The sequence below is a fragment of the Panthera onca genome, chromosome B4 (genome assembly GCF_046562875.1).
Source record: "Panthera onca isolate mPanOnc1 chromosome B4, mPanOnc1 haplotype 2, whole genome shotgun sequence".
Lineage (NCBI taxonomy): Eukaryota > Metazoa > Chordata > Mammalia > Carnivora > Felidae > Panthera > Panthera onca.
Window position 1 is genome coordinate 45,319,646 of NC_138345.1, and position 11,680 is coordinate 45,331,325.

At 43.0% G+C, this 11,680-nt stretch overlaps 1 protein-coding gene across 5 annotated transcripts; it reads right to left on the minus strand.

Moving 5' to 3' along the window:
* Positions 1 to 3,899: 3,899 nt before the first annotated feature.
* Positions 3,900 to 9,632, minus strand: LOC132694710 (uncharacterized). Of its 5 annotated transcripts, none has more exons than XM_060658366.3 (6): positions 9,421 to 9,628; positions 7,165 to 7,581; positions 6,953 to 7,015; positions 5,565 to 5,612; positions 5,062 to 5,092; positions 3,900 to 4,138 (listed from the first exon to the last, which is right to left on the minus strand). In XM_060658366.3, the coding sequence occupies exons 1-6, from the start codon at positions 9,488 to 9,490 to the stop codon at positions 4,132 to 4,134; spliced, it is 636 nt and encodes a 211-aa protein (XP_060514349.1). In that variant the 5' UTR covers positions 9,491 to 9,628; the 3' UTR covers positions 3,900 to 4,131. The 5 variants fall into 5 exon arrangements, with proteins under 5 accessions (XP_060514349.1, XP_060514348.1, XP_078306211.1 ...); XM_060658365.3 differs by having other exon boundaries at positions 5,042 to 5,092; positions 9,421 to 9,627; XM_078450085.2 differs by lacking the exon at positions 3,900 to 4,138 and adding an exon at positions 4,309 to 4,692 and having other exon boundaries at positions 7,165 to 7,401; positions 9,421 to 9,632.
* Positions 9,633 to 11,680: the final 2,048 nt, after the last annotated feature.

Sequence of the window (11,680 nt, forward strand, 5' to 3'; positions counted from 1 at the left end):
TCCCCCACCAGACCAGCTTCCCTCTTGCTATTCCTGCAAACAGCTTGTCCCTGCCTGCCCCTCACTTCACAAGGGCGTGGGTGGTGTGGGGGAACACAGGGCTCCTTTAGTCTCTAGGCTTGGTCAAAGGGGCAGTCTCCAAGGAAAAGGCAGTATATGTGGGTGGATATGTGACCGGAACCTAGGTTCTATCTAGCTCAGTTTAAAACTTGTGCGTATTTAGAGATAGAGTATGCAAACTTCCATTTGCATTCCTGCACTGGCCCCTGCAAATGCTAAGTGTGGGCCTGTGGATGAACCCTGGGCAGTTTCAATACAGAGAGCCGTCCTTAAGTTCTGGGAAATGCAGCCTTTCACTGATAATTTCTTTCCCGCTCTGTTTTCTTTGAAATTTGTGTTAATTGAATTTTCTCATTTCTTTTCTCACTGACCATCTCTTTTCCTTTTTTTTTTTTATAAGGGAGTTTCTTAATTTCATCTTCTATTAAACTTATCATCTAAATTCACAATTGCCAGTATTTCTATGTTTTCTGGTTCATTCTTTTTTTTAAAGTTTTTATTTATTGTTTTCAGTAATCTCTGCACCCAACAAAGGCTCAACCCCAAGATCAAGAAGTTGCACATTCTTCCAGGGTTGCCTGGGTGACTCAGTTGGTTGAACGGCTGACTTCAGCTCAGGTCACGATCTCATGGTTCATGAGTTTGATCCCCACATGGGGCTGTCTGCTGTCAGCACAGAGCCAGCTTCAGATCCTCTGTCCCAGTCTCTCTGCCCCTCCCCTGCTTGCGTGCTCTCTCTCTCTCTCAAAAATAAACTTAAAAAAAAAAAAAAAAGAGTTTCATGCTCTTCCCACTGAACCAACCAGGCACCGCTGGTTGATTCTTTATTCAATAGCAACCTATTCTTGTTGCAAGGATGCAGTATCCATTCTTATCCCTCAGAATTTATCCATTACAGTTTCTTAAAGGTTTCTTCTGCTCTTCGTGTTTTCTACGTTTCTTCTGAATTCCCCTTTTACTGCTCCTTAACTGTTATTTGATGGAGATTGTCTTCAAATGTCAGGTGATGCTCTGCTTTCTTTTTATACATGAAAATGAGGCACTGAGATAATCAGAAAACTGAGTGCCTTGCAAGGCTTTTATAGAATCCTGTGCCTCACAGGAGAATGATCGGGTGGCCTGAGACCCAATTTGTTGAAGACCTATCTCCAGATGCTACCTCTGAGACCACTCCAACTCTTCAGAAGAATTAAGACTGCATGGCAGGCATAATCCTCACTGCTGGCACTTTGGAGCTGGCCTGGGTAAGAGACTAGGTGTCTGTCCATTCATTTCACTCCATTGCCCTGCTTTTAGAATGGCATCTCCCTCGTATCTTCTTCAGTGATGGCGGTCCCAAGTCCAGCACTTTTCTGGGTCAATTTTCTAGAGAATAAATCTAATCTCACCTGCTGGAACAAGGGAGGATATGAACCTGTTTCCTGTCGCCTGTTTTTCCACCATCGTCACCTGTCCTTAAACCTAATCTTAAGAGCACCTGTGCCTGTAACCCCTGAGCCTCGCCAGCAAGTTATGAGGACAACTGGCATCCTTCTATTTGGTACCACTTTCCCCCAAACAGGCTTCCACAGATAGTTAAGGATTATCTTTATTTCTCTTATGCCATTAACCATTCTATTTTTGGTCTCTGTTTATTGTGGTTTATAATTTTCCTTATGATTGTTCTAAAATGTCCTGTAACTCTTTATTGTTGTTGTTACTGCGTTGTAACAGCATTTTTTTTCATGTTTAAAGCTGATATTTATATTTGTCTATAAATCGCACAAATATTACTTATTTTGGGGCGCAATTGCATGCAATTAATAATATCATACATATTTACGTGGTGTAAGTAACTTATGTAAAGCTCTCAGCTCAGTCCATGCCTCCCATAGGCAAGCCTTCAGTGGTAGCTGCTATTATGAGGACAGTAATTGTGTGGGGCTCCTTGTCATTTGCTTGCTCTGTATGTCAAGTTTCTATAAGACTCTGTCAGGTGCCTAACTCCTCCAGTATATATACTATTCCTAAATGACCTCATCTGAACCCATAGCTTCAATGCCACTTCTACCAGGATCAGCAAATGGTCAGCACACATGTTGCAAATTCCCCCTTCAACCAATCCCCAAGTTTGGTAGTCATCTCATTAGTCTCTAGGCAGCTACCTTTAACTAATCAGTCAGAATCTGAAATGAAAAATTTTTTTTCTATTCTAGATAGGTACTAATGAGTGCCTAGCTGGAGGCAACTATCACATTTTCCTGGCTAACTTGCATAAACCATTCCAATGGTCCATCATAAAAGTCCATGCTGAAATGTACTTGAAACTAAGGAGAAAATAGGAAGAAAAATTGGAAAAATAGTTGACTGGCAAAACAGAAATAGATTTATCGTCTTAAAAGAGATCAGCAGAGACCTTGGAACTACTTTCCTATTTAGAAGAAAAGACCTGAGATAAGGGGCTTGATAGAGCCAGGATAAAGAATCCTAAAATCTGATGTGCTCTGTGGCCAACTCATCCTAAGAGTGAGGGATTTATTGCATGCTGTGTAAAAATCACTGGAAAGCATGGAATAATTTTCCCTGAGACAAGCTAGTAAGCTACTAATTCTTTAAGTTAATATTCCCAAACACTGGTGTATTCTGTGTTGAAATATATTAAGAAGAAAAAGGGAATTTTCAATCAACCTGGTATAATTGACTCATTTTACATAAGGAAGCTGGGGTTCCCAAGTGGTAGATATACACCTAAAATCTGTATTCTCCCCACTTTCAACTCTGCCTATCACTCTACATTTCTGCCATTTTAGTTTGTCATTTACGCTATTGCATACTGCAAAATTACAAATATGTGCCACGCCAACTAATTTTACATAAATTCATATATATCCTCTTATAAAAATCTAGTGTAAGGAAAAAAAAAAAAAAAAAGCATGGGTAATTATCTCCATCCTGTAATGAACCAAACCAGGTTTAGAGTGAGATGTCTTGTCCTGTCTGTTGTATGAAGAATAATGGCCTCACAAAGACACTCACTGACTAATTCCCAGAATCAGTGAATATGTTAAGTTACATGGCAAATGGGATTTAAGGTTGCTAGTCAACTGACCTTGAAATGGAGATTATCCTGGATTATCCAGGTAGGGCCCGATGTGTTCTTAGTGTCCCTAAATGTAGAAGAGACGGGCAGTAGTCAGTGTCAGTGACTGTGATATAACGAGAGAGTCAAACAGCCACTGCTGACTTTCAGGATGAAAGAGGGGCAAACAAAGCAGGCAAGAAAATAGATTCTTCCATAAAGTCTCCAGAAAGGAGCTCAGCCCCAGCAACACATTTTTAACCCAGTGAGATGCCTTCAGACTTGAGCTACAAAACTATAAAATAGGTCTGTGTTGTTTTAAGCCACTAAATTTGTAGTAATTCGTTACAGCAGGAATAGGAAAACTAATATGTTTTCCATAGTTGATTTCATGCTTTCTTGGGGCCATCAAGAGTTAAAGCCTGGTTATAAAGTATCTACCAGAGAGGAATAAAATGATTATTAGTACTAACACAAGGCAAATAAGCAATCTGTCCCTTTATAAAATAAAAAACCCCGGGGCGCCTGGGTGGCTCAGTCAGTTGAGCGTCCGACTTCAGCTCGGGACACGAGCTCGTGGTCCATGAGTTCGAGCCTCGCGTCAGGCTCTGGGCTGGTGGCTCAGAGCCTGGAGCCTGCTTCCGATTCTGTGTCTCCCTCTCTCTCTCTCTGCCCCTTCCCCGTTCATGCTCTGTCTCTCTCTGTCTCAAAAATAAATAAATGTTAAAAAAAAAATTTAAAAAATAAATAAATAAAATAAAATAAAAAACCCCTCTCAAAATTCAATTCTAATCAACATTTATTGAGCCCCTGCGAAATGGGACACTGTTAAAAGACACCCCTCCTTTGTGTGGGTACAACTCCTGTCACTCTGTTTATCTTCAACAGGTACATCTAGGCCTTTACAATATTCAATCTCCAATAATGGGGTGGAAGCCTTGTTCAGAAGCTCAGAATCTTCTCAGAAAGTTGTGGTTAGAAGGGTGATGGTCACAACTAATGGAAAATCTGCTTCATTTTCTAAATTAAAAAAAAAAAAAAAGGAGTTACCAAAAGAAACTAGTGTTCAACAGATCACCCCCATCTTCCCCGCTGCCCACTGTGACCTTGGACATGTGACTTCATTTCTTTAAGGTGTAAACTCCTTATTCTCCCTCCCTCTCCTTGTGTCTCAAGTCAGATATTTACACACTGTCCAGGTAGCCACTTTATTTCATGAAGAAACCATTTTAGAGGCTTCCAAAAAAAAAGCCCAAAATGAGGCCACTTAGTAAAACCGGGACCTCCTGATTCAGAACTCTGAGGCTTTACAGTTTTTAACTGAATTATATAGTCTGTGCATTGGAAAATCTGATGACTTTTCTTCAGACTTTTCCTTTGAAAAAGACTCCATATGGGGCGCCTGGGTGGCTCAGTCAGTTAAGCGTCCGACTTCAGCTCAGGTCACGATCTTGCGGTCCGCGGGTTCGAGCCCCGTGTCGGGCTCTGGGCTGATGGCTCAGAGCCTGGAGCTTGCTTCCAATTCTGTGTCTCCCTCTCTCTCTGCCCCTCCCCCGTTCATGCTGTGTCTCTCTCTGTCTCAAAAATAAGTAAACGTTAAAAATAAAAAAAAATAAAAAAAAGAAAAAGACTCCATATACTGAATTGGAATCCACATCCAAGATAGAGAGGAAAATGCAATCTTGGGAAACTCAAGCAAGAAGACTTGTTTATCGTATGCTTATTTGGTTGCTGAACAACCAGACAATCAAGACAAACATCAGAGAGGAAAGAGGTTGCCTTTGAGCTCATGTGAGCTTTTATAACTGATCTCAGCATCTTGGAAGTTGTCAGTTTGGACTCCTTTCACAGTGTACGAAAACCAGCACTGAAAATGGTATCAAACCCTTGATAAGGAATCAGGGCCAGAGAGAAGAAACTTACAAAAAGGTACTTAGACATACTCATTGCTTCCCACGGAGGTGCTGGGCTCTTCTGAAATTAAGTAAAGAAATGGTTTTATTCACGTCAGTAAGGATCACTCGCAGTGGGTCTAGCATTCAGTTAACCGCGTCACGTAGCCCTGGTAAACAGAGGGCTCCACTAAGTCTGTGGCACCCACACCTTCCTTCTCCCAACTGCCAGGGTCCTCTGCCATACCTGAAATCCTACTGTTATAAATGGAACACAGATGCACTCCATGAGGATGATCTGGTTTAAGGGGAGGTCTCCACTCACTTACAAGTCCCTAAGAGCAGCACGTGTATTTGTTATAACTTCATTCCCTCTTCTCCCCCAGAAGCTGAGCAGACATGAGTGAGAAGGGTATAAACAGAGGCAGAGTCCCTACCAGAGTCCCACTTCCTGAGTCTGTTCTGGAAAGCCTCCCAAGGAAAAAAAAAAAACAAAAACAAAAAACCCTTGAAGACCAAGAATAGGCGAGAAAGACAAAGCTGTTTGGCCTTACCTGGTCCTCTAGTCATGGGCTCTTCTGAGTAAGTGGCAGTGACATTTTCTAGAAATAAAGGAGTACGTTTCTTAACTTAAAAAGTTAAAACCTCCATTGATTTTCTCTATTAAAAACCACAGCTTCTCAATATACATTCATATCAAATCACTACATTGTACACCTTAAGCTGATGTCAATTACATCTCAATAAAACTGAAAAAAAAAAGTTAAATAAATAAATACATTATGGTGAGGGGAAAAAAAACAAAGACCCTCATTTTGTGGGTAAATTCCACAGTCAGAAAGCATCTCTTGATAAGCAGGTACGAGGTCCAGTGTATTAGCAAAAATGACCAGATGGATCTTGTAGTCAAACATGAGAATTTTCCTAACGCCCCATGGGAGGGGGCAGGGGAAGACATCATTAACACAGATGAACTCTTTAATCAAGCCAGATTACAGTTTGGGTAATTAGAACACAATAGTGAAGTAGAGCTTCGTGTTGCAAATGATGTCAATTCTTCGAGGAAGACAATTAGTGGAAGAGGAAGATGTTAAAGCCAGGGAAACAACCCTTCCTCAAAATAGGCCTTTCCACTAACATACCATTTCTAGATTCCTCCCACTACTCCCTTCGATACCCCAATACACTTAGAGCAGTGCTGGAATATAGACAATCGCGATAAATTTTAGCTATTATTTGCAGACATAAGAATCAGATCATATAGAAATTTGCTTTTGTAGATAAGACCCAAGAGTCTTTCTTAGCAAACATCCCAGGCATCCCTTAAAGTATTGGGGTTTGTTTTGTGGGGGTAGAAAGCATCGAAATCTTATGGCCCCTTGGCTAGGTGGAAGACAGAAAAATGAAAGAAGGTAGAGACTGGAAAGAGGGTTGGGCAAAGATAGGACCACTGCTTAACGCATAAAGCTTTTAAATCTCTTTTCTCTTTTGTTCAGTCTATATGCAAATAAGACTTACATTTACCATAACCTTCTCTCAAAAAGTTCTCTATGTAAACTGAATGGTAATGAACTGGCAGAGAAAAGGAAATTGTCAACCCCTTTTTGGCCACCACATACTTCACATACTTCAGTCCATTGGAGACACCAAGCCCCTCCTCTTTGAGAAGCCCTGAAGGCTGGTCCTGGTCAGGTCTGGGCAGACCTCTGGGATGGAGCTATGTTGGCATCCAAGCAATTCCGGTTTCTGACACTCGGGGAAAATGTTTCAATTTTCTACAAGTTTCAGAGAACTTTTGGCAAAACTTCCCTCTACCATAGAGAACAAAGCAGCAAAAGTATCCCCAAATGTATGAGATACCTCAGGACATTTCTATGCAATGACCTATAAACAAGAAAAAGGAGGAAGAAATTTCTGCATTTTTGAAGTCAGAAATCCTTACCTGTAGCCTCAGCAGTTGCTTCCTCAGAGCTATCAGTGTTTGATTCCACTTCAGTAGATAATTCTAGGACAACAAAATAGAGGATGGCTTTGATCATCAGCTTACATTGGGAAATCAAGTACACTGGAGGAAAGCAGGCTTTCTCTCAGAAATGCAATGGGAGCTCACCAACTCCTGCCCAGGCCTCCTCTGAAGCCCAAACCCTCACTTACCAAAGGTTGGTGTGTTCTCAAGATGCACATCCGTGGTCGATTCTACACCAATGGAGACTAGGTCAGTGGTTGACTCTGGGGTGGCCGTGGACTCCAGGTCAGTGGAAAACTCCAGGTCGGTGGAGGACTCCAGGTCAGTGGAAAATTCCAGATCGGTGGAGAACTCTGGGTCAGTGGTCAACTTCAGGGCAGCAGTGGACTCCGTGGTGGTGGACAACTCCAGGTCGGTGGGGGACTCTGGGTCAGTGGTCAACTCCAAGGTGGCAGTGAATTCTGTGGTGGTGGATGACTCTAGGTCGGTGGGGGACTCTGGGGTGACAGTGGACTCTGGGTAAGTAGATGACTCCAGGATGGCGGAGGACTCTAGTTCAGTGGTAAATCCAAGGGCATTAATCAACTCAAGGTCAGTGGTCAAGTCTAGGTCAGTAATGAATTCCAGAGGAGCCAAAAAAAAAAAAAAAAAAAAAAGGAGAAGAAGAAGAAGATGACGACAACGAAGAAGAAGAAGAAGAAGAAGAAGAAGAAGAAGAAAAGGAAGAAGAAGAAGGGGAAGAGGAGGAGGAGGAAGAAGGAGAAGAATTATTTAAGTACTATCTAGGAAGAATATTTTCACCATCTCTACACTACTTCAAGCTAGATCTTTTTCCGGGGAAAATCTGGAACATAAAAGAGTATATTGAGTCAAATGTGGTCTCACCACAAGTTTCTCTCCTGCCAAGTGCTAGAAAGGACAGAAGACTTTAACTGCCACCCAGGAGAGTATGCTCAAAGCCCGCTACACCATCTTTCTTTGAGAGGGTCAGTTTAGGAAGAAGAATTCAATACTGTGCCTCTATATACAAATTAGACAGAAACTGAATAAAAACTCCAGGGATATCCTTCCTTGGATATAATCCTTCCAGGTTCCTGAAAACTAAAAACAGAAACCAAAAGGGGGAAGGAGCCAGGAAAACAGCTATTTCCAAGGTGCATAAACCAGAATGGAATCGACTCTAAAATGGGCTACTCCTACCGGTTTTTCACTTACTGGGTGAAGTCTAGGACCCAACTTCCCAGTCTCTCCCATAGAATGCACAATGCAGATATTTGGGGGTTTGCTCACCATAAGAGCATCATAACCATGTAGACCTGATGAGCTTACAACCAGGGTCTTCTTGAGCCAGTAGTGAATCCTTCACTGTAGTGAAATATACCCAGTCATTGTGGCTGCCTAGCCTCGGTGACCAGGTTATGGGCACACTGCCAATGAGGCCAAAATCATTAGCTCTCTAATTTAGTCACTATGCTGTATCATTCATGCGTATACAGTGAAGAACCCCAAATACAGCATCTGATCAATTGAAAGGTATCAGAGGGAGTTCTGGGAGGAAGAGGATGGGGGAAAGTAATTATTTTTAAAGTTTTTTTAACGTTTATTTATTTTTGAGAGAGAGAGAGAGAGAATGAGTGGGGGATGAGCAGAGAGAAAGACAGAGAATCCAAAGCAGACTCCACACTGTTAGCACAGAACCCGAAGCAGGGCTCGAACTCACGAATCATGAGACCATGAGCTAAGTCGAAATCAAGACTTGGACACTTAACTGACTAGGTCACCCAGTGGCCCTGAAAGTAATTATTTTAATGCAAAAGAACGAACACCCTTTCTCCCGAGAAATCAAATTGAATTTGGAAAGAAGTAGAAAAGAAAGCCTTTAGGGGAAAGCTTTCCTTTTCTCTCCGGTTCAGGAAGACCCCTATTTCTTTCCTTTCTCAGTGTGATTCATAAGTTTCCATTCCAGACACCCTGATTTCCATTGCACGTGACTGAATGAACTGCTGAAGCACTCTGAACTGCACTCTGCTATAAAATGAGGATACAACCTAGGACTTTTCAACCGGCACTAAATAGAATAAAGCCTCTTTAGGACCCAAGAGCGAATAGGGCCACAGAAAACCCTCAGTAGTGATGTTTTCCCATCACCCACCCTAAGCCCGTCTAGCCCAAACTTATTACCTTTATGAGATCAACTCAAGCACCTAATCCACATTTTAGCTTAGCACTCCATGTGTCCAAGGCGCCGGGGCTCCACCACCTGCCCATCTCCAACTTAACACCAAGTGGATATAATTTCACCCACTTCACTTTGCAACATTCACTGCTGGTCTTTGTCTTTTGCTCTTTCTGTTTCTGCAGAAAGACCCCCCCCCCCACACACACACACCCCATAAAAGAATTTCAGTTTCATTCTCCAACAGACCTCCCAATGGTCCACTTACCCGGGAGTATTACAGGGTAAGTCACAGCCAAGGTAAACCAGGCTGTGACTATCAGGGCCTTCCTCAGCATGGTGCCAGCGGGAGCGCAAGAGGCTGGTGGAGGTTAAGTGGAAGGAAGCAGGTCCTGAGTGTGATGGACAGAGTTCCCTTGAGCTTTTATGCAACCCTCAGCCTCACGTCCCTCAAGGCAGCTATTCCAAGTGGTTGTAGGAAAAAAAAGAAAAAAAAAAAGACGGAAAGAAAAGAAAAAGCAAGCCACACCCCACCTGATGAGAATGCCCCTGAAGCAAAGGTGGGAAGGGAACTGGGGGCAGGGCTAAGCTAGAAGTATGGAAGATTCTGATAAGGACTGTGGCGAAATTAGGTTGCACCTTGGTGGTAATGGACCACCAACCTGTTGCTTCTCAGAGAGGCAGGGGGGAAAGTCTAGCTCCTCCAGGTCCCAGAAAATACCCCCTCCTGGCCTCAGGAGGTTGCAAATTTGTCATGGAGGCTGGAGCCTAGCCCTCTACTGCCCTGGAAAGCTGTTTTGTATCAGGGTGTGGGACTAAGAACCACAGTCAGAGCCTGATGGCTACTCTGATTCTAAGGGAGAGCCCTACTGCAAAGTCTTCTCACCCTAACGGGTCCCTTAAAGAGAATTGTCCTAGCGGGTCCCTTAGAATTGTCAAAGAGAATAATTATTGCTACTATAACCACTACATAATGACAGAAACATCTAGAATCATAAATTTTCACATGTGCTCCTATCTTATTTGATTCTCACCACGATCCTGTGTGTGAGACATTACTCTCCCCATTTTTCTGGTGAGGAAAGGAGAGGCTGAGACACTAAGTGACCCCAGATTCACTTGAAGATATTCCAGCTCTGAGGGAAGTCGCTAACATGGGATACACTTCCTGGCAGAGCAGACCTGGCTTCTGCTAGCGACTTCCTCAGTCCTCTAGGGGGCAGTAGTAAGTCGCCATGGGGTCTTGGCTGAAGCACTGACTGGAACCCTCACAGGAGATGCAAACTAGACAGGGGACAGATAAGACTGTGGAGCTGGCTCACATCAGTCAACCTGGGCTCTCTATTACAAGTCAGGACCCTTCTCTGGAAAGAAAGTTCTTTATCACAGATTCACAACTCCCGTCCCAGGGCCAAACTCCCATAAGGCCTTTAGCTCTCAGTGTTCCTTACTTAAAAGATTCCAGCTGATTCCTGCTGCTCAGAAACCATGGGGTTTCTCTCAATACCGTTGAGAGGAATAATAACAGCTCACATTTATTAAGTGCTTAACTGTGTCCCACCGGCGTATGTTATTTTGTCCAATACAAACCCAAGTCAATTTTATTATTCTCCTTTCCTAGATAAAGAAACCAGGGCACAGAAAAGTTAGGGAACTTATGAAAGGTCATACAGTAAGTGTTCTAGAATCAGGAAGCAAACCTTCCGGCCGTCTGTTGCTAGGGCCTATGCTCTCCATCACGCTCTTTGTCCTCCCCACCCCCCACCCAGGTGTCACCCTGACTCTTCATGGCCAGCTTTGTCCTGCAAAGTGTGGCACTGCACAGGCTTCCCCTTAACGGGGGGGGGGGGGGGGGGGGGGAGGAACATCCACATACGTTAGAGAACATTCTGTTCTTCTATGAACTACCTTTCTTTGGCGAGCCCTGTGCATTTTGAAGGGCAACACAAACACAATAGTCAGGAACTTGGGAAGCAAGAACTCTTGAAAAACTTGCAGGCAATGAACATGAGCAAATGATAGGACTCAGATGAGACAATAATCCAGTAAGTCATAGGTCAGTGGAAGAAGGGGGAGTTTTATCTGCATCAGCTACAATATGAGAATATTTCCTACCCGGAAACCTATAAGAATTGACTTCCAAATGTGCAAGGTAGGATCTCTGAACTCTTTGGGGAGATTTACAAGTTCAGGTATGGAAGGGGCAGAAATGACCAACTTCTTCTAGAAGCTTTGTTTTGCAGCTCAACCACCTAAAAATACAGATACTATTTTAGATATTCTTCCAAAGGTCATGGTCCATTTTTAGGTGCCGCGGTTTTCCCCAGAGGCGGTGAAAAAGCAGCTGGTGACCTCTATATTGAAAACTGGAAGGAACTTGACACGTCCTGAAGATGCATCACTGTTTCTCACCACCTGAGTATTATTAAGTAACTGATACTGTGGGTCCAAGGAGGAGCCAGGCCTCTGGTAAGGTGAGATCTAATTAAACTGTACAGTTATAGGGTCTTTTTAATTAATATGGGCTT